The 27,695-nt window shown below is 39.5% G+C and overlaps 1 protein-coding gene across 2 annotated transcripts in view; it reads left to right on the top strand.

Moving 5' to 3' along the window:
- B4GALT6 (beta-1,4-galactosyltransferase 6) overlaps nt 1-27,695 on the top strand; it is an 89,228-nt gene that overhangs the window by 21,811 nt on the left and 39,722 nt on the right. For both annotated transcript variants that reach the window (XM_049900312.1, XM_049900311.1), the window contains exons 2-3: nt 9,748-9,864; nt 27,159-27,272. In XM_049900312.1, the coding sequence (XP_049756269.1) occupies nt 9,748-9,864; nt 27,159-27,272 (231 nt within the window). The remainder of the gene's footprint in view (nt 1-9,747; nt 9,865-27,158; nt 27,273-27,695) is intronic.

Raw genomic sequence — 27,695 nt, 5'->3', positions numbered from 1 at the left:
TAGATAACCTCTGTACCTGCACAGCTCAGAGCTCTGCGATACTGTCCCACCAACAGAAGTGTTCTTTTTCCTCTTTCCTCTTCCTTCTTTACTCACTCTTCCCTCTCTCCCTCCACTGGCTTCTTCCACCCAGGCCACAGTCATGCTCAGGTCCCTCCTGTTCCAAGCAGCCTTCCCTTGACCTTGTTACCTACTTTCCTTTTCTGAAACTTAACTGCATTTACTTTGACACCATCCCCTTACTTTTTACTATTTTCCTTTTGTTTCCTTTGCTTTCCTGAAACTGTTCTCTTGAAGGTACTGACCAGCCAGCCAACCAGCCAGTTGCTGTTGAATCAGTTCTGACTCATGGCGCCCCTGTATGGGTCAGAGTAGAATTGTGCTCCCTAGGATTTTCAATGGCTGATATTTAAAGGAATTTTTAAAAAAATTTTGTTGTTGTTGAGAATATACACAGCAAACATACACTAATTTAACAGTTTGTACATACACAATTCAGTGACATTGATTCCATTCTTCGAGTTGTACAGCCATTCTCAACCTCCTTTTATGACTTGTTCCTCCTCCGTTAACATAAATATTACCTCCTAAGGTTTTTAGCTAATCTTCAAATTGCTGCTGTCAGTTCGATCCCATATAAACCCAAACCAAATCCACTGCTGTCAAGTCTCTTTTGACTCATAGCAACATTATAGGACGAGTAGAACTGCCTCATACAGTTGCCAAAGCTACAGATTTTTAGAGAAGCAGATTGCCACATCTTTTTCCCAAAGAGCAGCTGGTAGGTTTGAACTGCTGACCTTTCAGTTAGCAGCTGAGCACTTTTTTTGTTGTTGTGCTGTAAGTGAAAGTTTACAGTTCAATTCAGCTTCTCATACAAAAATTTATGCACACGTTGTTATGCGACCCTAAATGCTTTCCCCATAATGTGACAGCACACTCCTCCTTTCCAACCTGGATTTCCCATGTCCATTCAACCAGCTCCTGTCTCTCTCTGCCTTTACATCTCGCCGCCTGACAGGAGCTGCCCATTTAGTCTCACGTATCCACTTGAGCTAAGACGCACACTCTTCAATAGTATCATTTATGTCTTATAGTCCAGTCTAATCTTTGTTTGAAGAGTTGGCTTTGGGAATGCTTTTAGCTTTGGGATAACAGAAAGTCTAGGGCCATGTCTTCCAGGGTCCCTCCAGTCTCAGTCAGGTTTAAGTCTGGTCTTCTTACTGGAATTTGAGTTCCGTACCCCACTTTTCTCCTGCTCCCTTAGGAGCTCTCTGTTGTGTTCCCCGTCAGGGTGGTCATTAGTGGTAGCTGGGCACCATCTAGTTCTTCTGATCTCAGGCTGATGGAGTCCCTGGTTTATCTGGCCCTTTCTGTCTCTTGGGCTCATATTTTCCTTATGTCTTTAGTCTTCTTCATTCTCCTTTGCTCTGGGTAGGTTGGGACCAATTGATGTATCTTAGATGGCCATTTGCTAGCTTTTAAGACTCCAGATGCCACTCTCCAAACTGGGATGCAGAACATTTTCTTAATAAAGTTTGTTATGCCAGTTGACCTAGATGTCCCCAGAAAACATGGTCCCCAGACCCCTGCCCTGCTACTTTGTCCCTAGAAGTGTTTGGTTGTATTCAGGAAACTTCTTAGCTTTTGGTTTAGTCCAGTTGTGCTGACTTCCTTGTAATGTGTGTTGTCCTTCCCTTTACCTAAGATAATTCTTAACTACTTTATCTAGTTAGTATCTGGTTATCTAGTTAATGAAAACCCCTCTATCTCCCCCCCCACACCCTAGTAGCCATCAAAGAATGCTTTTTTCTGTGTTTAAACCTTTTCTTGAATTCTTGTAAAAGATGCTTTGTAATATTTTGATGCTTTGGATTCTGTTAAGGCTTCTTTAATGGCCTAATATATGGTCTATTCTGGAGAATGTTCCATGTGCATTGGAAAAGAAAGTATACTTGGCTGCTGTTGGGTGGAGTGTTCTGTATATGTCTATGAGATCAAGTTGGTAGCGGCATTTAGATCGTCCCGTGTCTTTATTGAGCTTCTTTCTGAATGTTCTGCCCTTCACTGAAAGTGGTGTGTTGAAGTCTCCTACTATTATTGTGGAGCTATTTCTCTTTCCAGAGTTTATTTTATGTATTTAGGAGCCCTGGTAGCATAGTAGTTAAGTGCTATGGCTGCTAACCAAAAGGTCCACAGTTCAGATCTACCAGGCAGTCCTTGGAAACTCTGTGGGGCAGTTCTGCTCTGTCCTATAGGGTCGCTGTGAGTTGGAATTGATTTGATGGCAACGGGTTTGGGTTTTTTTTTTTTTTTGGACATTGAGTGCTTAATTATCATGGTTATGTCCTCCTGGTGTGTTGACCCTTTAACCATTATATAGCGTCCTTCTTTATCCTTTGTGGTGGATTTTACTTTAAAGTCTATTTCATCAGAGATTAATATTGCCACTCCAGCTCTTTTTTGATTGTTGTTTGTTTGATATATATTTTCCATCTTTTGAGTTTTAGTTTGTGTCTTTACGTCTAAGGTATATCTTCTGTAGGCAGCATATAGAGAAGGATCATGTTTTTTAAATCCATTCTGCCATTCTCTGTCTCTTTATTTGAACAGTCAGTCTATTAACGTTCAGTGTAATCATTGATGGGTATGAGTTTAGTGCTGTAATTTTGATGTTTTTTTTGGTGTGTGTGTTGTTGACAATTTCTTTGTTCCACTTAGTATAACGGAACACTTTTAACCACTGTGCCACCAGGGCTCATTTGGTCCCATATAGACAGATCTTAAAAGAGTATAATGCTCAAGGCAGACATTCTTTACTAGTTAAGCTAAACTGTCATTTAATTTTAAGAAGACTTCAGGGGATACTTTTGGTTTAAGCTTTAAAGATTATCTCAGGGCAGTCGTTTTGAGGGTCAGTGGCTGATTGTTCAGAAGTAGATCCCCAGACCTTTCTTACTAGGTACCTCTGGGTGGACTCGAATATCCAACCTTGGGTTAACAGCTGAGTGCATTAATTATTTGCACCACCCAGAGACTCCTTGAAAGTGACAATCATCTCTCCTAACGGCATTTTTCAGAGACTGAATGGTATGGTGGCAGTGACCTAGAATGCTGGAGCCAGACTGCTGGGGTTTGAATTCCAGCTCCACTACTTGCTAGTAACTGTGACCTTGGGCAAGTTACTTATCCCTTCCAAATCTCAATTTCTTTATAAAATGGTAATGATAATAGTACCTAACCTTTTCAGCTTATTTGTGGAGATTAAATGGGTTAGTGTAAGTAAAGCACTTCTAAAGATGCCTGGCAAAGAGTATGTGCTAAGTATTTGGGGTTTTTTTGTTTTTTCTTTTAAGCTGCTGTTTTTTAGTTTTTCTCCTTAGCCTCTGTCTTAGCTAGTACTATTGTCACAGAAATACCACAACTGGATGGCTTTAACAAAGAGAAATTTATTCTCTTACCGTCTGGTAGGCTACAAGCCCAAATTCAGGGTGTCAGCTTCAGGGGAAGGCTTTCTCTGTCTTGCATACTTATAGCACTCAGTGAACAAAGCTGCATCTTTATAGCAAATAAGTTCCTTTTCTGGAGTTGCAAGTGAGGCAAATTCATAACTCTTTTCTCACAAACCCGGAGTAGGTTACCTAGAAGCCTTTGTAAACTGTTGACTTTTGAAGTTTTTTTCTTGTGTTACAGCTTTTTCTCCTTAGAAAGCAGAGCTGGTAAATAAGTCAGATTTATGTCTCACAATGCAAAGGCAAAGAGAAAATTAACTAAATTAGGGAACACACAGCATGATTTTAATTTAGCAGTGGTAGTTTTTAATGTACTTCTATATTGTCTTGGGACCAAGAAGCAAGGAAGGGAAAGATTTCCCTATTTGTCTTCTGAATGTATGTGTGCGTGTTTTGTTTTATTTAAGTTGGAATAAAAATTTTAGGCAAGGATTTCCTCTAACTCAAGTCTTGCCGATAAGATACTACATTTTTCATTAGTGATAATTAAAACATATGTAGTTATTTGTGTTGGGTTACCGTGGTTTTATGATCTTTGGGGGACAGTCGGAACCATTTCATGCTGGTGTCCCATGTCTTACAACACTTCAACATATTGCTTTCTTCCTATTAACAATTTATATTTAAATATAACTTCATTCCCTAATGGGTTTTGATCTTTAGGGATTAAACCCAGAGGACCATTAACCTAATGAATGTAACTTGTTAGCACTAAATGATTTAAAATGAACTAATAAGCTTTCCCCCCACCTCTCTGTCAGTTTGTTGTACTGTGGGGGCTTGCCTGTTGCTGTGATGGTGGAAGCTATGCCACCGGCATTCAGATACCAGCAAGGTCACCCACGGTGGACAGGTTTCAGCTGAGCTTCCAGACTAAGACAGACTAAGAAGAAGGACCTGGCAGTCTATTTCAGAAAAGAATTAGGCAGTGAAAACTTCATGAATAGCAGCAGAACACTGTCTGATATAGTGCCAGAAGGTGAGCCCCCCGGGTTGGAAGGCACTTAAAAGACAACTGGGGAAGAGCTGCCTCCTCAAAGTAGAGTTGACCTAAATGACATGGATGGAGTCAAGCTTTCGGGACTTTCATTTGCTGATGTGGCACAACTCAAAATGAGAAGAAACAGCTGCAGACATCCATTTGTAAGTGGAACATGGAATATATAAAGTATACATCTAGGAGAAATGGAAATCATCAAGAATGAAACGGAATGCGTAAACATCGATACCCTAGGCATTAGTGAGCTAAAAGGGACTGGTATTGGCTGTTTTGAATGGGACAATCATATGGTCTGCTATGCTGGGAGTAACAACTTGAAGAGGAATGATGTTGCATTTACCGTCAAAAAGAACATTTTAAGATCTGTCCTGAGGCACGATGCTGTCGGTGATAGGATAATACCCATATGACTACAAGGAAGACCAGTTAATACGACTATTATTCAAATTTACGCACCAACCACCAAGGCCAAAGATGAAGACATTAAAGATTTTTACCAGCTTCTGTAGTTTGAAATTGACCAAACAAGCAATCAGGATGCACTGAGAATTACTGGTGATTGGAATGCTAAAGTTGGAAACAAAGAAGGATCAGTAGTTGGAGAATATGGCCTTCCTGATAGAAACGATGCCAGAGATTGCATGATAGAATTTTGCAAGACTAATGAGTTCTTCATTGCAAATTCCTTTTTTCACCAACATAAACGGCAACTATACACATGGACCTTGCCAGATGGAATACACAGGAATGAAATTGTCTACATCTGTGGAAAGAGACAATAGAAACGCTCAATATCATCAGTCAGAACAAGGACAAGGGCCGACTGTGAAACAGACCATCGATTGCTCATATGCAAGTTCGAGTTGAAACTGCAGAAAATTAAAACAAATCAGCAAGAGCCAAAGTACAACCTTGAGTATATCGCACCTGAATTTAGAGACCATCTTAAGAATAGATTTGCCACATTGAGCACTAATGACTGAAGATCAGACAAGTTGTGGAATGACATCCAGGGCATCATACATGGAGAAAGTCTCAGAGTCAGAAGAGACTGAAACTTGCCTGTGAATGTCGAGCAGTTAAAGCAAAAGGAAGAAATGATGAAGCAAAAGAACTGAACAGAAGATTTCAGAGACCAGCTCGAGAAGACAAAGTAAAGTATTATAATGACATGTGCCAAGAGCTGGAGATAGGAAACCAAAAGGGACGAACACGCTCAGCATTTCTCAAGCTGAAAGAACTGAAGAAAAAATTCAAGCCTTGGGTTGCAATAGTGAGGATTCTATGGGGAAAATATTAAATGACACAGGAAGCACAAAGGAAGATAGAAGGAATACACAGAGTCACTATACCAAAAGTTGACATTCAACCATTTCAAGAGGTAGGATGTGATTAGGAACCAGTGATGCTGAAGAAAGAAGTCTAAGCTGCACTGAAGGTATTGGCAAAAAACAAGGCTCCAGGAATTGATGGAATATCAGTTGAGATGTTTCAACAATGTATGCAGTGCTGGAAGTGCTCACTCGTCTATACCAAGAAATTTGGAAGACAGATACCTGGCCAACCGACTAGAAGAGATCCATATTTATGCCTATTTCTAAGAAAGGTGGTCCACCCGAATGCAGAAATTATTGAACAATATTATTAATATCACATGCAAGCAAAATTTTGCTGAAGATCTTTCAAAAGTGGCTGCAGCAGTATATTAACAGGGAACTGCCAGAAATTCAGGCCAGCTTCAGAAGAGGATGTGGAATCATCATTGCTGACTGATGTCAGATGGATCCTGGCTGAAAGCAGAGAATACCAGAAGGATGTTTACCTGTGTTCTATTGACTACGCAAAGGCATTCGACAGTGTGGATCATAACAAATTATGGATAACGTTTCAAAGAATGGGAATTCCAGAACACTTAACTGTGCTCGTGAGGAAACTGTACATAGATCAAGTCAAGAGGCAGTTGTTCCGACAGAACAGGAGGATACTGCGTGGTTTAAAGTCAGGAAAGGTATGCACCAGGGTCGTATTCTTTCACCATACCCATTCAATCTGTATGCCGAGCAAAAAATCCGAGAAGCTGGAGTATATGAAGACGAATGGAGCCTCAGGATTGGAGGAAGACTCATTGACAACCTGCATTATGCAGATGACACAACCTTGCTTGCTGAAAATGAAGAGGACTTGAAGCACTTACTGATGCAGATCAAAGATCACAGCCTTCAGTATGGATTGCACCTCAACGTAAAGAAAACAAAAATCTATAGGCAACATCATGATAAACAAAAGATTGAAGTTGTGAAAGATTTCATTTTACTTGGATCCACAATCAACACCATGGAAACAACAGTCAAGAAATCAAAAGATGAATTGCATTGGGCAAATCTGCTGCAGAGGACCTCTTTAAAGTGTTGAAAAGCAAAGATGTCACTCTGAAGACTACAGTGTGCCTGACCCCAGCCATGGTATTTTTAATCACTTCATGTGTGCATGTGAAAGCTGGACAATGAATAAGGAAGACCGAAGAAGAATTGATACTTTTGAATTGTGGTGTTGGCAAAGAGTATTGAATATACCATGGACTGCCAAAAGAACGAACAAATCTGTCTTGGAAGAAGTATAGCCAGAATGCTCCTTAGAGGCAGGGATGGTGAGAGTGCATCTTACATACTTTGGACATGTTGCTGGGAGGGATCAGTCCCTGTAAAGTACAGGGCCAGTGGACAAAAGGAAGACCCTCAAGGAGATGAATTGACACAGTGGCTGCAACAATGGGCTCAGGCAGAAGGATTGTGAGTGTGGCTCAGGGTTGGGCAGTGTTTCGTTCTGTGATACATAGGGTCGCTATGGGGCAGAACCGACTTGATGGCACCTAACAACAACAACAGTTAAGCTTTCCATTTGGAGAGCTTGATGCCTTAGCTTTCCTCTCTGTCCCTTCTATCCCTCTATTATTGTGCCATCAAGCTGGTTCTGACTACGAGTGACCCTGTAGAATGGAGTAGGACTGCCCCATAGGGTTTCCTAGGCTGTAACCTTTGTGGGCACACATCACCAGGCCTTCTCCTGGGGGTTCAAACCACTGAGCTTTTGGGTTAGCCCCTGAGCTTGTCACCGTTGTGCCACTAGGGCTTCTCCTGGCCGTCTAATGAATAGTAAACGCACCGTTTGGGTAAATAATCCACCTTTGTCATAGGTGCCATCAGTAATCATTTTTACTCTTAATTGTTTTGTTACTGTTTTGAAAGTTTCAAGAAAATTTGAATTTGTTTGCTCTTTTCTATCCCTGATCTTTTCTTCACTACTTAAATTTGATTTGGTTTCAAGATATCAAGCAATTTTATTTATATGAATAACCCACTGCCGTCGAGTTGATTCCGACTCATAGCGACCCTATAGGATAGAACTGCCCCGTAGAGTTTCCAAGGAGCGCCTGGTGGATTCGAACTGCCGACCTCTTGGTTAGCAGCCGTAGCACTTCACCAGGACGCCACCAGGGTTTCCTTTATATGAATAGTTACGTTAGTTAGAAGTTAAAACAATATAGTTGTTTTTTTTTAAAGTTTTGTTTTCAGTACACACAAAAATGTACCCATATTCTTACCAAGCACCTCCTTGCTTAGGCCAGCATCATCTCCGGAAGCCTGGGTTTTTACCTTTGACTTGGTTCTGTCACTCCCTAGCGTGTCTTCCTTCTGCAGTTTGGTGCAGAACAAATATTAATAGGGTGTTTTTTTTTTTTTTTACATCACTAATAACAAGTTTGATATATATTTTTAGGATTAAACAATCAAAGGTGTTTTAACCAATTGAATATTGTAATCTATAGGATGCTTTTTCCCCCTCTTCATCTCAGTTTAACTCTTGACTTTGGTTTAACAAGAATTGTGAAAGTTAGTTTCGTTTTTATTGGATGCTTTTCTATATTTTGGTTGGCTTTTTCCCCCCGCCCCTTTACTTTCTTCTTTTAAAGTCCACTTAAAAGCAAAAACATAATAAAAACTGTGATATTTTTAACCTGGAACAAGAAATTCAAGCCTAAACAAGTTAAACCTAATTATAGTACTGCCTTCTAGAAAGTATGTAGACATGCTCTTAGAAATGATTAAAGCAGAGCTTATGTGAAACCTGGAGTTTGTCTCTTTTTTATGGATTGATGGTGAAAGGAAATGTGTTGTTTTACTGTACTTCTCTGCTAGTTTTACTTACTCTCATTTTTGTACTTTGAATAAGTTCAAATTTACTGAAAAAAAACGGGAAAGGAGATAATAAATATTATATTTTGCTCATCTCTGTGTACTATCTTGATGACGTAGAGCAGGGCCCAGAAAATTAATTGGCATTCTTAATTTTTTCATTCCTCACTCATTTTTTGAGGTGGTCATTATTGTGTTCAGAACCAGCCTGTCTTAAAATTGACAGTCATTAACCAAGTCTTGTAGTTTTTGATTTTGCCATGGTAATGAGCCTCTACCACTCTCACTCATTCTTGTGTGAATGGAGTTTATGACTTTTTGGCTTTATGTGTAGAGAATTTAGAAGAGAACATCTAGTACAACACTGCCTTTTTTTAGATGAGGAAACTGAGACCCAAACTTATGCACTGTGCTAGTAAATCAGGACTGGGGGAGGATCTTCTGTCGTTAGCTCTGTGCCTCTCTGAGGAGGTAGACTTGTAAAAGCTTGAATAATTAGCTCTCAGAGAGAAATTACCGAAAATAGATCTTGATTCTAGATCATCTCCCCCCAGCACATTGAGAACATGCAAGATCCATAGCAACCACCAGCTATTACAGTGATTTATGATATATTTACAATTAGAGAAGCCATTCTTACTTTTGTGGAGTTTTTGGTTTGGGGAATTAATATAGAATTAGAGAAAGTGAATTGTATACCTGTGTGACCCTAATACTTGTTATAAAATGCCTTTCGGAAAATTTTAAATACATTTTATATTAAAAAATAGTTGATGGGTAGAGGGGTTCATTATATTTCAGTTTGTTCATTTCATCTCATTCTCTTTGATAAATGGATTTTGCCTCTTAAATTTTTTTCATTTTTACTGTCTTAAAAAACTAGTATTTTTTGATTGTGGGAAACAATAATTTTATATTCGTGTTTTTCCTCTGGACGTACTAGTCAAGTCAGTTTGGCTTTTATTGAACAGTTGTCCAAATCTGACAATTATTTCATTAAATAAAGCTTATTGAGTCATGACATTCTCTTTTTCCTTTATAGCCAACACATATCTCTTTATGGTACAAGCGCGAGGTATAATGCTGAGAGAAAATGTGAAAACAATAGGACATATGATCAGGCTGTACACAAACAAAAACACTACGCTCAACGGTACAGGTAAGACTGCTTCCTGCTTAATGTGCTTGCTTTGCTTCTACTTCTTACTCTTCTAGTCATAAACTGGTAAACCAAATTTCTTAAACTTGGGTTTTGCCCTCAAGTAACTCCATTTTAAAGATGAAGGTATCTCCACCTGAGTGCACTGGTAGTTATATTTTATTGCTTGAACCAGGACCTTGCCATGTTAGGGTGTAGTCAAAAAGGCGACGGAATTTGGTGAAAAGTTAATTCTTTTTTTTTTTTTAATAATTTATTTTACTTTTGTTGTTGAGAATATATACAGCAGAACATACATCAGTTCAGCAGTTTCTACGTGTATAATTCAGTAACATCGATTACATTCTTTAAGTTGTACAGCCATCCTTACCCTCCTTTTCTGAGTTGTTCCTCCCGCATTAACATAAACTCACTGCTGCCTAGGATTTCTGTCTGATCTTTCAGGTTGCTTTTGTCAGTTCAATCCCATAGAGGTAGATCTTGAAAGACCACAGTGCTCAAGGCAGACATTTTTTTTTACTAGTTAAGTTAAACTATTGTTTGGTTTTAAGAAGACTTCAGGGGATATTTTTGGTTTAAGTTTTAAAGATTATCTCAGGGCAGTAGTTTCAGGGGTTTATCCAGCCTCCATGGCTCCAGAAAGTCTGGGGTCCATGAGAATTTGAAATTATGTTCTTATTTTCCCCCTTTAGATCAGGATTGTTCTAAGGGATCTTTGATCAAAGTATTTAGCAGTGGTAGCCGGGCACCATCTAGTTCTTCTGGTTTCATGACAAAGGAGGCAGTTGTTCCTGGAGGCAATTAGCCACACACTCCGTATCCCTCTATTCCTGATTCTCCTTCATTTGTTGCCCTAGACAAATAGAAACAAAGTGTTGTGCCTTGGATGGCCCAAGCTGTTAAGACCCCAGGAACTATGCAATGAACTAGGTGGTGGGACAGAAGCACTAAATGCATTATTAGGTCAGTTAACTGGAATGTGCCATGAAACCATGACCCTAAACTTCCAAACCAGGGAACCAAATCCTGTGCAGTGTTTGGTTGTACATTAACAGCCTCAGCAGCTATTCTTTTTTGTTGTTGTTGTTGTCATTGTAAATATGTCTATCATGCAAGCTTTGCTGATTCAAGTTTTTACAGGTGTCCAGCTTATTGACAGCATTTACAATAATTGGCTATGCAGTACTACCCTTAATCAATGTGATTTTTCAACAACCATAAACCAAACCTCAGTATTCCATAAGCAGTAAACCCTCTTCCCCCCCTCCCCCACTCCTGGTAGTCACTAATAAACTTTGGTCTCTGTATGTTTACCTGTTCTGTCTTTTTATATAAGTGAGGTCATGTAATATTTGTCCTTTTGTGATTGACTTATTTCACTCAACATAATGTTTTCAAGCTCCATCCGTATTGTAGCATGTAGCATGACTTCATTTCTCTGAAAAATTTTCATACAGTTCTTTTAATGATGGTGAAACGCTTTTCAAGAGACAGTCATTGTATCTGTTAGGAAGTGGGTTTGGCTGTAACAGAGATGTCACTGGAGTAGCTTAAACACATGAGGCTTTATGTTCTTATATAAAAGAAATCTGGAAGTCAGATGCCTGTGCCTGTTGTGGAGCCTCCTTCAAGTTCTCAGTCACTTTCCATCTTCTGCTCTGTCATAGCCACCCCATAGTCTAAGATGGCTGCTTGCGCTCCAGTCTGTACGTTTATACTCAGTCAGCAGGAAGGAGGAAAGAAAGAGGGAAGAAGGAAAAATAGATGCCCCGTTTTATGAGCCCTTCCTGGAAGTCCCACATACTATTTCTGCTTACATCTCATTGACCAAAACTTGCCACATGGCCACATGGATGGGCGCTGAGAAATATGGTGTGTGAGCTGGGCACACTGGTGCCCTGAATAAAATTGGAGTCTGCTACCTAAAAAGAAAGGGAAAATGGAGTATAAGTAGGCAACTGTGAGGCTTTGCCATGGTTATTTACCCGACATTTATGGAACAATTAGCATAGTTAGTATAATTAGATACTGGAGATACAACATTAAAAAAAATTCTCCCTGTATATGAGGTTCTCTAGGCTCCTGGGAGAGACAGAAACATAATTAACTGCTTATACTACAAGTGGTTATTTCTGCACGGATATAATCTACCAAAAAGGAGATAACGGCTAATAAGATGTACAAAGAACTAATTGAGCTGTAGAGAAGAACTGATTAACATAGAATGGCTTATGTAAAATGTAATACTTAATATTAAGTAGATTGTGATATTTATACAGGCAGTTCCCAGGTTAGAAGTGTCCTACAGACCACTCCATACTTGCCCTTTAATATTACGCAAAAAATTTGCTCTCACTTTGAGAAGATTAAACCAACCCCTATTTGCAACAGAGTCTTTATCAACAATCACCTTCACTTGTTCTACATGCAGCTTTGAAGTCATTGCAAAGGCTTCCAGTCTTTTCTTGCACTAAAAAAAAAAAAAGTAAGGCTAAATACTTCACTAAAACAAAAAAAAAAAACCCAAACTCCTTGCCATCGAGTCGATTCCTACTCATAGCGACCCTATGGGACAGAGTAGAACTGCCCCCACAAGGTTTCCAAGGTGGATTCCAACTGCCAGCCTTTTGGCTAGCAGCTTGAGCTCTTAACCATTGTGCCACCAGGGCTCTGCTTGTGCTAACCAAAAAAAATCCCTTTGCCACCGAGTCGATTCCAACTCATAGCAACCCTATAGGACAGAGCAGAACTGCCCCAATAGAGTTGCCAAGGAGTGCCAGGTGGATTCAAACTGCCGACCTTTTGGTTAGCAGCTGTAGCTCTTAACCATTACGCCACCAGGGTTTCTACGGGTACTAAAGTAAGGCTAAATAAGAACCACATGCACCTATTCTGACTTAACTACAAATTCTTAAAGACACACTTGGGAATGGATATCTTTTGTAGCTGGGGACTGCCTGTTAAGTATAGTTGATTTCAAAAGGTTTAAGCCTGTACCTGATACTCTGCAGCACCAGGTATAAATAGATACGTAATATTTTTGCAAAGAAATCATGTGTTCTCATAATCAAATGCTATCTTTCCTTGTGGCCTATGGAGTTAGTCAAATTAAGAAAGTAAGATGTACTCAGTGAGTAATTTTCAGAGCAGGCAGTGAAGGCCGTGCAATGTTAGAGCTGATGGATTTGTTGGAAATCATCCAGCACACCCTTCTAATTTGATGTATGGGTAAACTGAGGCACAGAGCCATTGCCAGACTGACAGTACAAGCTAGTGGTTAAACAGACTAGACCTCTCTTTGAGCTTCTGTTACCCATTTGAAGCTGCCTTTTTGTATGGAAACCAAAGCCATTGACTGGTCTCTTTTCCCTTAATTGATAAGGTCCAATGAGAGACAGAGAGTAGGGGACTTGTCCAGCACCTTTTGTTCTTTGTCTCCGTTTTCTTTGGGTGTGGCTCTGGATGGGGCGAAGAAGACCAGGGGCCCAGACCTGTTTTGTTTTCATCTGTTCACTAGGTGAAATAATGTCTACATTTTATAGCAGTTGTGGTGCATTAGTGGCAAACACATCTATCACACGTAACCTTTTAACTGTTCCCGACTGTGAAGGCAGTGATTATACTTGATGGAGATTGCTCACTTTTGCTGCTATTGAAAATAATGATTTTGTGGGCTTATTAATTACAGAAGAGTCTCCAAAAGCTTAAATCATTAACGGCCGTATTAGCATTCGTGAAGCATTTATTTACAGTAAGCTCCTACTGTGTGCTAGGTACTTTATTACCCAAAACCAAACCCAATGCTGTGTCGAGTCGATTCTGACTCATAGGGACCCTATAGGACAGAGTAGAACCGCCCCGTAGAGTTTCCAAGGAGCGCCTGGCGGATTTGAACTGCCGACCGTTTGGTTAGCAGCCATAGCACTTAACCACTATGCTACCAGGGTTTCCGGTGCTTTAACTACAAAAATCAGTTATAAGAGTTATTCAACTAGTAAAGAGCCCTGGTGGCATGGTGGTTAAAGCACTCAACTGCTAAACAAAAGGTCGGAGGTTCAAAACCACCAGAGGCCCTGTGAGAGAAAGATGTGGCAGTCGACTTCCATAAAGATTTACAGCCCTGGGAACCCTGATGGGGCAGTTCTGCTTTGTTCAGTAAGGGTCACTAGGAGTCAGAATAGACTTGATAGCAGTGGGTTTTGTTTTTTGGATTATTCAGCTAAGTGAGACACATAATTACATATAAATAACATTGGGATGCGATAAATACCTCTGGACACTTTACTGTAGGAGACCTGGGGTGTTTCTGTAAGTCTGTGGCAATGAGTTGAGGGCCTTAGGGTCATTTATAATGCCGTAGCCAAGAATAAAACATGTTTAGCACCAAAACTTTTGTCTTCAAAGGAAGTGACTTTGCTGATACCGTATGTCTTTAAGGTTTTTTAAAAGTGGGCTCTTTAAAAGTGGATAAAAGTGATAAGTATGTTATTTTGTGCAAGATTTGTTCATTCTAGCCATGTGCAAAGTACACGTCCCCTCCTGCCCTCCTGTTGCCACCAAACTCTCCTGGGGGAGCTGCTGTTGACAGTTTGCTTTGCAGAAGAAATGCCTAGAGAGCTTAACATTTTTGTCAGCTTGATAGCGGTTATAGCATCATTCATGTGGCTGAGAGGCCCAAGCATTAGTGAGAAGCATTTACAAATGATGCAGAGTAAGAAAATACTCTTTTGTTTAAATATAACTACATTGTGTTAAGAAATTACTTGAGGCTCTGCCTCAGGATTATAAGAAAATGAGTCTTTGGAATGCACGAGAGCATTGGAGCCCCCAGGGACCACCTTATTTATCTTTATTTCCAGCTTCTTCCAATGTGTGGTGTACAGTAAACCTGTAAAACCCTTTGCCGCTGAGTCAATTCCGACTCATAGCGACCCCATAGGACAGAGTAGAACTGTCCCATAGAGTTTCCAAGGAGCATCTGGTGGATTCGAACTGCCGACCTTTTGGTTAGCAGCTGTAGCTCTTAACCACTGTGCCACCAGGGATTCCATAGTGTACACTAGGTGCTTAGTGAAAATTGACTGACAGGTGTTGGGAAAGGGGGTAATTATGGGGAGTTATTGATTAATAGAGTTTCCATTTCGAGATGATTAAAAAGATGTGGAAATGGATAGTAGTGATGGTTCATCAGTATTGTGAAATACCCTCCTCCATTGAATTGTGTACTCAGAAAAGATCAATTTTATGTATATTTTACCATAGTAAAAACTGTATTAAAAAAAGATTGATTAGAGAGATTAAGAAAAATCACCATGTTTATATAGCTACCCCCTCTGTTCTTTTAGATGACATGTGCAAAAAAGCTGTAAGATTGTGTGTGTGTGTGTGTGCATGATGTTTAACTTGTGAAGATAAAGATAAAAGAAGAACTTGCCATTCAGTTTTTATCATTATAACCATTCATTTATTCATATTGAAAAGCAAACTATATAAATTACGTTCTTAAATTTTTATCTTATTAAAGTAGTATTTTTACAGTTTAAAAATATAAAAGGTTATAATAAAAGACAATAGCCTCTTATTTCATTCCTCCTTATCCCTGAGTCCCAATTCTGAGACAAACAACTTTCAATTTTTAGCAGCTTATTCTGTATTTATCTTCATGTTTGTTTTTTTTTTTTTTTGAGGTAATAATTTTATTTTACATCTAAGATCATTTAAAACACATCTTTCTGATTATAAGAAATTTTCCTGATTTTCAAAAATATGAAAAATACAGAAATATATAAAGAAAAAATAGCATTCAGCCATAGTTTTCATTCCCCAGAAATAATAATTTTATGTATTTCCCTCTTTTTTCTATGCATCTTTCTGCAGTATCGAGATCATAATGAATTTTGTACTTCAATTTTTTTTTTCTTTCGTCAGTATGACATAAGAAATTACAATTACATTTAGGTAGCTTGGCTACTTTTAATGGAACAGCTTTAAAGCTGCTGCTTACTCCTTGAGGCCATGGTTTTTCACTGAATTAGCATCTGTATGATAGAGTAAATTGGAAAGGTCACCTAAAACCAAAACCAAACCCAGTGCCATCGAGTCGATTCCGACTCACTGCGGCCCTATGGGACAGAGTAGAACTGCCCCATAGAGTTTCCAAGGAGCGCCTGGCAGATTTGAATTCCCAACTCTTTGGATAGCAGCCGTAGCACTTAACCACTACGCCATCAGGGTTTCCAGAGGTCACCTAACTAGTCCTTATTCTGCTATTTCTTGATTTATCAGTTGTAACTGTTCCGGTCATGGAAGGAAAGCGTTCAGTACTTTATGGCCTGTCCCAATTTCACTTCCCCTCATCTCCCCAGTATAGTTATATCACCATTTAAATTTAAATCAGCATTGTTACTTTGAAAATATCAATATTTTTTCTGAGACAAGTAGTGGTGTTTACATTTGTTTTGTAAAAACTTTACTGATGTTACTTATTAACTCTTTCCCCCCCCACCCCCATTTGCTGAGTTTTCTCTGCATTTATCACTGAACTTTCCTGAGCTGCGGACCAGACTGAGAGAAGCTTCGCAATTCCTGTGTTGTCCGTCGTCTTCTCTCTTCTGGGTTGTTTTTGGGAAATCTGATGATCATTCTGCTTGCTGTCTCTGTATATGGGCCAGTTTTTCCTCTCTGAGGACTTCTAGGGCATTTTTGCATCCTGAAGTTTTATATAGAACATCTTGGAACTTTTTTTTTTTTTCCGCTGTGTACAGTTGGGTCTCAGTCTGGGAAATCTTGCCTTTCATTTCTACAAAATAGTCCTGTATTGTTCCTTTGATCATGTCTCTCCCTGCTGTTTTCTTTTTTCTCGATATCCTGTTACTTGGATTTTGGAGCTTCTAAAGGGCTTCTCTAATTTTATTATCTTTTCTTTCCTATTTTCCTATGCTTTTCCTTTTCTTGTCTTGATTTACTTCCAATTCTTATTTTTTTCTAAATTCTGGCAAACTCAGTTTTTAAGAATTCTTTTTGCATTTGAGTTTTTTTTCTTTTCTTACTGCATTCCTGAAATAAGAATGCCTTCTCTTCCTTTCAAATGAAAAATATATATGTATATTATAAAGCAGTAAAAGCTATTTGTTGATGATAAATAAGCAACTCTAAGGTATAAACATTGAATTTGACCAAAAGCTATCACAAAACCAATAACAATAGATAGTAATCTTGACTATTTTTGATGGGAGTGACAGAAACCTAGCTCACGCTTAGAGTACTAGCACCTATCCCTAGCAAAGTAGGAGCTGCCATAAAAAGAAAACTTCTTTTATAGATCTAACTTAAAATTTGATATATATCAAGATATAGTTTTAAAAAGCATCATAAGGAGAGAATCAGGACATTATTAGACTCCCTTATGCTTATTTTATGTTTGTTGTTGTTGGGTGTTTTCAAGTCGTTTCCAACTCATAGAAGACCCCATGTGACAGAGTAGAGCTGCACCACAGGGTTTTCTTGGCTGTAATCTTTACGGAAGCAGGTCGCCAGGTTTTTCTACCCTGAAATTGCTGGGTGAGTTTGAACTGCCAACCTTTTGGTTAACAGCTGTGAGCTTAACCGTTGCACCACCAGGGCTCCTGTTTAAACCCACTGCCATTGAGTCCATTGCGACTCATAGTGACCCAATAGGACAGAGTAGAACTGCCCAAAAGGGTTTCCAAGGAGTGGCTGATGGATTCGAACTGCCAACCTTTTGGTTAGCAGCCGTAGTTTTTAGCCCTGTACCACCAGGATGCCAATGTTTAGTAGCTTTAAATTTTTCAGGTACATGTGGGTGAGATACAGGGTATGGGCTACTAGAGGGACTTCTGAGCGTACAAAACAATTAGTGTCCACGGAACACCACCTGCCCCACTATCCCCCAGGTAGGAGGATTTTCCTTTTCCTTCTCATATGCTCTCCAGGGCTCTTCTGGTGAAAGGCTTTGGGGAGGATTGTCTCACTGGGGCTCTCCCTCTTCCTGATGGAAGAGGACTGCCTTAGCAGTTGCACCGTCATGCTGGGGTTTTCTGGCATTATAATAAAACCTTATTAATGCTCTGTCAGATTCATAACTGGGATTTTCAGGGGTTAGCAGTCCTTTGGAATTGGACCTTCTTTTCTGGCTTTTATCTCTTTCTTGGTGCCAGGCCTGGAGCCTTCGTCCATCCCCATAACCCCCAGCTCAGCGGCTTCTGCGGGTCCCTCTTCTGCTCACCTCAGGTGGACTTGGAGGAGGGTCTTTTTCACTCTGAAGTGCTGTCCTGACTCCCAGGCTGCATCCTTGTCAGCTCCATTTTTATGATGAATGAGTGTTTATGTTAGGCAAAGGTTTAAAGGGAGGTGCTTAGTTTTCTTTGGCTCTTCTCGTGTAATTCGTATCTAATTGCCAGGAATCTATCATTTTTCCCATGGGTCAGAGGGTTCAGCTTTTACTGAAGTTCAACAAGACTTTGACCTTCACCCCATTGCTTGCTGGTCATTGGCAGCCAAAAACAAAACAAAACTCAAACCTCTTGCCATTGAGTCAATTCCAACTCATAGCAATCCTGTAGAACAGAGTAGAACTGCCCCATAGGGTTTCCAGGGAGTGGCTGGTGGGTTCAAACTGCTGACTTTTTGGTTAGTGGCCTGAGCTCTTAACCACTGTGCAATCAGGGCACCACTGGCAGACAGGCTTCTCTTTTAAAAGTCGTATACTTGTTCTACCTCTTCCCATGCAGGCTAGTTCAGACAGGAATTTGCTCTTTCATTGTAGCAGAATCCTAAAGATGGAAAGAAGCAGCCACATATTCCAATATCTTCACCTTTCCCTATAGTGTTTGCTAGACCTTCATTTTCTGTAAATGCATGGTTTGTGATCCAGGTGACAGACAAGTTTAATCAGCTCTTTCCATCTGTCACCTCTTTGTCACTGCATGTTGGTCTCATTCTCTCAGACCAGCTGCTTTTATATAGCAGGAAACTGGCAGCTTGGGGTTCCCAGGTTTGCATCTTAGAATTTTACTCCAGAAAGGGACGACTGTGACTTGATCTCTTTGGTTGTAAGTCTAAAAGTTCTAAGAAGTACACCAGTGTTTATTGTAGCACCATTCACAATAGCCAAAAAGTGGAAACAACCCAAAATGTCTATCAGCAAATGAATGGATAAACAAAATGTGGTACTTAAATGCAATGGAATATTATTCAACCAGAAAGAGAAATGAAGTCTTGATACATGTGACACGGGTAAACCTTGAAACAGTATGCTGACTGAAGTAAGTCAGACACAAAAGGACAAACATTGTATGATCCCACTTACATGAAATATCTAGAATAGGCAAATGCATAGAAACCAAAGTTTATTAATGGTCACCATGGGTGGGTGCGTGGGAGGGAGAAAGGGAGAGTTATTGCTTAAGGAGCATTGAGTTTCTGTTAATTGTGAAGGAAAAATTTGAAAACAGTGGTCATGGGTGCACAAAATGGCGAATGTGATCAGTGTCACTGAGTTGTACATGCAAAAATGGTTGGAATGACAAATGTTATATATTACCACAATAATAATTTTTTAAAAAGTTCCAAGAGGGGGCCAAGATGGCGGACTAGGTAGACGCTACCTTGGATCCCTCTTGCAACAAAGACTCAGAAAAACAAGTGAATCGATCACGTACATAACAATCTATGAACCCTGAACAACAAACACAGATTTAGAGATGGAAAACGAACAAATACGGGGAAGCAGCGATTGTTTTCAGAGCCTGGTGCCAGCGTCCCAGTCAAGCGGCTTCATTAACATTGGAATTGCCTGAACCAGAGGGAGAACAGCTCCGGCTCCGTGGCAGCTTTGCTTTCCCCTCCCCTTTTTTTTTCTTTTGCTCTTTTCCTAACCCGGTCTTTCGGCCTGAGAGAAGGAACCCCCCCCCCAAAAAAAACCCAGGGACCAAAAATCCACCCCTAATTGGACTAAAAAAACAGAACCAGCTACAGCCAAGCATATATGATCCAAATCTCAGACTTTCATCCTTACAGGGAACAAGGTGGCAGTTATAATCCAAAGGCAATTCTGATAGGGATCTGACTGCATTTTTTTTTAGCGGATTTTCTGGAAAAACTAGTTTCCCAGTGATGGCTCGGAGACAGCAGTCCATATCAAACACATAAAGAAGCAGACCATGACAGCTTCTACAACCCCCCAAACAAAAGAATCAAAATCTTTCCCAAATGAAGTCACAATCCTGGAATTATCAGATACAGAATATAAAAAACTAATTTACAGAATGCTTCAAGACATCACAAACGAAATAAGGCAAACTGCAGAAAAAGCCAAGGAACACACTGATAAAACTGTTGAAGAACTCAAAAAGATTATTCAAGAACATAGTGGAAAAATTAATAAGTTGCAAGGATCCATAGAGAGACAGCATGTAGAAATCCAAAAGGTTAACAATAAAATTACAGAATTAGACAACGCAATTTTTTTTTTTTTTTAATAGGAAGTCAGAGGAGCAGACTCGAGCAATTAGAATGCAGACTGGGACATCTGGAGGACCAGGGAATTAACACCAACATAGCTGAAAAAAAATCAGATAAAAGAATTTTAAAAAATGAAGAAACCCTAAGAATCATGTGGGACTCTATCAAGAAGGATAACTTGCGTGTGATTGGAGTCCCAGAACAGGGAGGGAGGACAGAAAACACAGAGAAAATAGTTGAAGAACTCCTGACAGAAAACTTCCCTGACATCATGAAAGACGAAAGGATATCTATCCAAGATGCTCATCGAACCCCATTTAAGATTAATCCAAAAAGAAAAACACCAAGACATACTATCATCAAACTCGCCAAAACCAAAGATAAAGAGAAAATTTTAAAAGCAGCCAGGGAGAAAAGAAAGGTTTCCTTCAAGGGAGAATCAATAAGAATAAGTTGAGACTACTCAGCAGAAACCATGCAGGCAAGAAGGGAATGGGACGACATATACAGAGCACTGAAGGAGAAAAACTGCTAGCCGAGGATCATCTATCCAGCAAAACTCTCTCTGAAATATGAAGGAGAAATTAAGATATTTACAGATAAACACAAGTTTAGAGAATTTACAAAAACCAAACCAAAGCTATAAGAAATACTAAAGGATATTGTTTGGTCAGAAAACCAATAATATCAGATACCAGCACAACACAAGGTCACAAAACAGAACATCCTGATATCAACTCAAACAGGGAAATTGCAAAAACAAATTAAGATTAATTAAAAAAAAAATACTCATAACAGGGAATCATGGAAGTCAATATGTAAAAGATCACAATAATCAAAAAGAGGGACTAAATACAGGAGGCATAGAACTGCCATATGGAGAGTGATACAAGGCGATATAGAACAATACAAGTTAGGTTTTTACTTAGAAAAATAGGGGTAAATAATAAGGTAACCACAAAGAGGTATAACAACTCCATAACTCAAGATAAAAGCCAAGAAAAACATAACGACTCAACAAACATAAAGTCAAACACTACGAAAACGAGGATCTCACAATTTGCTAAGAAAAACATCTCAGCACAAAAAAGTATGTGGAAAAATGAAATTGTCAACAACACACATAAAAAGGCATCACAGTGACAACACTAAACACTTATTTATCTATAATTACGCTGAATGTAAATGGACTAAATGCACCAATAAAGAGAGAGTCTCGGACTGGATAAAAAAACACAATCCGTCTATATGCTGCCTACCAGAGACACACCTTAGACTTGGAGACACAAACAAACTAAAACTCAAAGGATGGAAAAAAATATATCAAGCAAACAATAAGCAAAAAAGAAGAGGAGTAGCAATATTAATTTCTGACAAAATAGACTTTAGACTTAAATCCACCACAAAGGATAAAGAAGGACACTATATAATGATAAAAGGGACAATTGATCAGGAAGACATAACCATATTAAATATTTATGCACCCAATGACAGGGCTGCAAGATATATAAATCAAATTTTAACAGAATTGAAAAGTGAGATAGACACCTCCACATTTATGGTAGGAGACTTCAACACACCACTTTCGGAGAAGGACAGGACATCCAGTAAGAAGCTCAATGGAGACACGGAAGACCTAATTACAACAGTCACCCAACTTGACCTCATTGACTTATACAGAACTCTCCACCCAACTGCTGCAAAGTATACTTTTTTTTCTAGCACACATGGAACATTCTCTAGAATAGACCACATATTAGGTCATAAAACCTTTGCAGAGTCCAAAACATCGAAATATTACAAAGCATCTTCTCAGACCACAAGGCAATAAAACTAGAAATCAATAACCGGAAAACTAGGGAAAAGAAACCACATACTTGGAAACTGAACAATACCCTCCTGAAAAAAGACTGGGTTATAGAAGACATCAAGGAAGGAATAAGGAAATTCATAGAATGCAACGAGAATGAAAATACTTCCTATCAAAACCTCTGGGACACAGCAAAAGCAGTGCTCAGAGGCCAATTTATATCGATAAATGCACACATACAAAAAGAAGAAAGAGCCAAAATCAGAGAACTGTCCCTACAACTTGAACAAATAGAAAGTGAGCAACAAAAGAATCCATCAGGCACCAGAAGAAAACAAATAATAAAAATTAGAGCTGAACTAAATGAATTAGAGAACAGAAAAACAATTGAAAGAATTAACAAAGCCAAAAGCTGGTTCTTCGAAAAAATTAACAAAATTGATAAACCATTGGCTAGACTGACTAAAGAAATACAGGAAAGGAAACAAATAACCCAAATAAGAAGCGAGAAGGACCACATCACAACAGAACCAAATGAAATTAAAAGAATCGTATCAGATTATTGCAAAAAATTGTACTCTAACAAATTTGCAAACCTAGAAGAAATGGATGAATTCCTGGAAAAACACTACCTACCTAAACTAACACATTCAGATGTAGAACAACTAAATAGACCCATAACAAAAAAAGAGATTGAAACGGTAATCAAAAAACTCCCAACAAAAAAAAGCCCTGGCCCGGACGGCTTCACTGCAGAGTTCTACCCAACTTTCAGAGAAGAGTTAACACCACTACTACTGAAGGTATTTCAAAGCATAGAAAATGACAGAATACTACCCAACTCATTCTATGAAGCCACCATCTCCCTGATACCAAAACCAGGTAAAGACATTACAAAAAAAGAAAATTACAGACCTATATCCCTCATGAACATAGATGCAAAAATCCTCAACAAAATTCTAGCCGATAGAATTCAACAACATATCGAAAAAATAATTCACCACAATCAAGTGGGATTTATACCAGGTATGCAAGGCTGGTTTAATATCAGAAAAACCATTAATGTAATCCATCACATAAATAAAACAAAAGACAAAAACCACATGATCTTATCAATTGATGCAGAAAAGGTATTTGACAAAGTCCAACACCCATTTATGATAAAACTGTCACCAAAATAGGAATTGAAGGAAAATTCCTCAACATAATAAAGGGCATCTATGCAAAGCCAACAGCCAATATCACTCTAAATGGAGAGAACCTGAAAGCATTTCCCTTGAGAACGGGAACCAGACAAGGATGCCCTTTATCACTGCTCTTATTCAACATCGTGCTAGAAGTCCTAGCCAGGGCAATTAGGCTAGACAAAGAAATAAAAGGCATCCGGATTGGCAAGGGGGAAGTAAAATTATCTCTATTTGTAGATGACATGATCTTATACACAGAAAACCCTAAGGAATCCTCCAGAAAACTACTGAAACTAATAGAAGAGTTTGGCAGAGTCTCAGGTTATAAAATAAACATACAAAAATCACTTGGATTCCTCTACATCAACAAAAAGAACACCGAAGAGGAAGTAACCAAATCAACACCATTCACAGTAGCCCCCAAGAAGATAAAATACTTAGGAATAAATCTTACCAAGGATGTAGAAGACCTATACAAAGAAAACCACAAAGCTCTAGTACAAGAAATTCAAAAGGACATACTTAAGTGGAAAAACATACTTTGCTCATGGATAGGAAGACTTAACATAGTAAAAATATCTATTCTACCAAAAGCCATCTATACATATAATGCACTTCTGATCCAAATTCCAATGTCATTTTTTAAGGTGATAGAGAAACAAATCACCAATTTCATATGGCAGGGAAAGAAGCCTCGGATAAGCAAAGCATTACTGAAAAAGAAGAAGAAAGTGGGAGGCCTCACTCTACCTGATTTCAGAAGCTATTATACAGCCACAGTAGTCAAAACAGCCTGGTACTGGTACAACAACAGGCACATAGACCAATGGAAGAGAATTGAGAACCCAGATATAAATCCATCCACGTATGAGCAGCTGATATTTGACAAAGGCCCAGTGTCAGTTAATTGGGGAAAAGATAGTCTTTTTAACAAATGGTGCTGGCATAACTGGATATCCATTTGCAAAAAAATGAAACGGGACCCATACCTCACACCATGCACAAAAACTAACTCCAAGTGGATCAAAGACCTAAACATAAAGACTAAAACGATAAAGATCATGGAAGAAAAAATAGGGACAACCCTAGGAGCCCTAATACAAGGCATAAACAGAATACAAAACATTACCAAAAATGACGAAGAGAAACCTGATAACTGGGAGCTCCTAAAAATCAAACACCTATGCTCATCTAAAGACTTCACCAAAAGAGTAAGAAGACCACCTACAGACTGGGAAAGAATTTTCAGCTATGACATCTCAGACCAGCGCCTGATCTCTAAAATCTACATGATTCTGTCAAAACTCAACCACAAAAAGACAAACAACCCAATCAAGAAGTGGGCAAAGGATATGAACACACACTTCACTAAAGAAGATATTCAGGCAGCTAACAGATACATGAGAAAATGCTCTCGATCATTAGCCATTAGAGAAATGCAAATTAAAACTATGATGAGATTCCATCGCACTCCAACAAGGCTGGCATTAATCCAAAAAACACAAAAGAATAAATGTTGGAGAGGCTGCGGAGAGATTGGAACTCTTATACACTGCTGGTGGGAATGTCAGATGGTACAACCACTTTGGAAATCTATCTGGCGTTATCTTAAACAGTTAGAAATAGAACTACCATACAACCCAGAAATCCCACTCCTCGGAATATACCCTAGAGAAACAAGAGCCTTCACACAAACAGATATATGCACACCCATGTTTATTGCAGCTCTGTTTACAATAGCAAAAAGCTGGAAGCAACCAAGGTGTCCGTCAATGGATGAATGGGTAAATAAATTGTGGTATATTCACACAATGGAATACTACGCATCGATAAAGAACAGTGACGAATCTCTGAAACATTTCATAACATGGAGGAACCTGGAAGGTATTATGCTGAGCGAAATGAGTCAGAGGCAAAAGGACAAATACTGTATAAGACCACTATTATAAGATCTTGAGAAATAGTAAAAACTGAGAAGAACACATAGTTTTGTGGTTACGAGGTGGGGAGGGAGGGAGAGGTTTTTTTTTATTGATTAATTAGTAGATTAGAACTGCTTTAGGTGAAGGGAAGGACAACACTCAATACATGGAAGGTCAGCTCAATTGGACTGGACCAAAAGCAAAGAAGTTTCCGGGATAAAATGAATGCTTCAAAGGTCAGCGGAGCAAGGGCGGCGGTCTGGGGACCATGGTTTGAGGGGACTTCTAAGTCAATTGGCAAAATAATTCTATTATGAAAACATTCTGCATCCCACTTTGAAATGTGGCGTCTGGGGTCTTAAATGCTAACAAGCGGCCATCTAAGATGCATCAATTGGTCTCAACCCACCTGGAGCAAAGGAAAATGAAGAACACCAAGGTCACACGACAACTAGGCGCCCAAGAGACAGAAAGGGCCACATGAACCAGAGACCTGCATCATCCTGAGACCAGAAGAACTAGTTGGTGCCGGGCCACAATCGATGACTGCCCTGATAGGGAGCACAACAGAGAACCCCTGAGGGAGCAGGAGATCAGTGGGATGCAGACCCCAAATTCTCATAAAAAGACCATACTTAATGGTCTGACTGAGACTAGAGGAATCCCGGTGGCCATGGTCCCCAGACCTTCTGTCGACACAGGACAGGAGCCATCCCCGAAGACAACTCATCAGACATGAAAGGGACTGGATAGTGGGTGGGAGAGAGATGCTGATGAAGAGTGAGCTAATTATATCAGGTGGACACTTGAGATTGTGTTGGCATCTCCTGTCTGGAGGGGGGATGGGAGGATAGAGAGAGTGGGAAGCTGGCAAAATTGTCACGAAAGGAGAGACTGGAAGGGCTGACTCATTAGGGGGAGAGCAAGTGGGAGTACGGAGTAAGATGTATGTAAACTTACATGTGACAGAATGACTTGATTTGTAAACGTTCACTTGAAGCTCAATAAAAGTTAATAATAAAAAAAAAGGTTCCAAGAAAGGCCTGAATGTTGATGTTGGGTCAGGTGCTCATCTCTAAACCACCCACATATTTGTATGGGCCGGGAATTGTCCTAAGCACAGTTATACATTTTATCTTCTTGAAATCTCAAAGCAACAATATGGGATAGGCATTATTATTACCTGCGTTTTACAGATGGGAAACTAAGTTGTCTTGCCCTGTATCACAAAACTAGTAGGTTGTAGAATAAGGATTTTTCCTCAGGCATTTGACTGTTGGGCTCTCAACCATTGTCCTAAGCGCTGTATCGTTTTCTGAATCCGAAGATAACAGTAGCTGCAGGGCTCCCCAGGGGCTGCAGCTCCCAGGTTGGGCATGACTAAATATCAGAATGGGCTGTATTACAGAAGTAAGTTGAGTGGGTAGTTCTCAGTTTTTTCAGTGTAAGAGGGTGAGAAAGCATCCCTCCCACCACTCGGCTCTGTAGAAGCTAGCGGCAGCACACTGTGGCGATTTGATAGCTGACGGTTCGCAGTTGTGCTCTCACACACTGTAGATCTGGCCCAGCTAGGAGGGATGGGAGCAGGTGTTCCTGGTGTATGAGTATATTGCTGCAATGGGACTGCTGTGTATGTACACACTCTAGGGCATGCTGCTCTGTAGGCCTGTCCCCGGGTTCCCTCGGGAAATCATGCTGAGAGGCCCACGCTGGCTGCAGTGAATGAGAGAGTAGCTACCACAGCTGCCTTTTGCCCTCCTTAGTGCTTTATAGGTAATTGCTTTTAAGTAGCCTGTAGATTATAGGTCCTCTCAGAATGTTGGTGACATGTGTCATATGAGGAGCAAAGCAAATGGCAAGTTTTTTGTTGTAATTTTTTTCTCTCTCTCCAAGATTATCCTGAAGGCAGTAATTCCAGCGATTATCTTGTTCAAACAACAACATACCTTCCGGAAAACTTCACATACTCACCATACCTTCCCTGCCCAGAAAAACTGCCTTACATGAGTAAGTGTGATCTAATTTTGACTTAACTGTTTTCCTTGTGTTATAATGAAATAGCAAGAAAAGCCACCTGATTGGAACCCATCAGGATCAAGTCATTACTGTGGGTGTTAGTGTTCATATTGCACAGCGTGTTATTTGATTTTTTTTTTTGGTAAAACGCTCCTTTTGTTTATGGGGGAGGAAGATTGAAAAGCTGGAGAAAAATACAAAAGAGAAAAAGATGAACACTCATGTTTCTCACATTCAGATTTAAAAACTAATACTTTGACTTACTTCCAAATTATCCTTTAAAAAGAGTATTCAAGAGAATAATGTGTAGTCTCCTGTTGAATATATTAGAATAGTGACAGATAAAGCTAGTTCTTCATCCCTTTCCCGGAAGCTACTTCTATTGTGAGTTTGGCGTGTGTTCTTACAGGTTAT

This window comes from Elephas maximus, chromosome 11 (genome assembly GCF_024166365.1).
Source record: "Elephas maximus indicus isolate mEleMax1 chromosome 11, mEleMax1 primary haplotype, whole genome shotgun sequence".
Taxonomy (NCBI): domain Eukaryota; kingdom Metazoa; phylum Chordata; class Mammalia; order Proboscidea; family Elephantidae; genus Elephas; species Elephas maximus.
The sequence above is the reverse complement of the archived record's forward strand: the minus strand, read 5'-3'. Positions and strand labels throughout refer to the sequence as shown.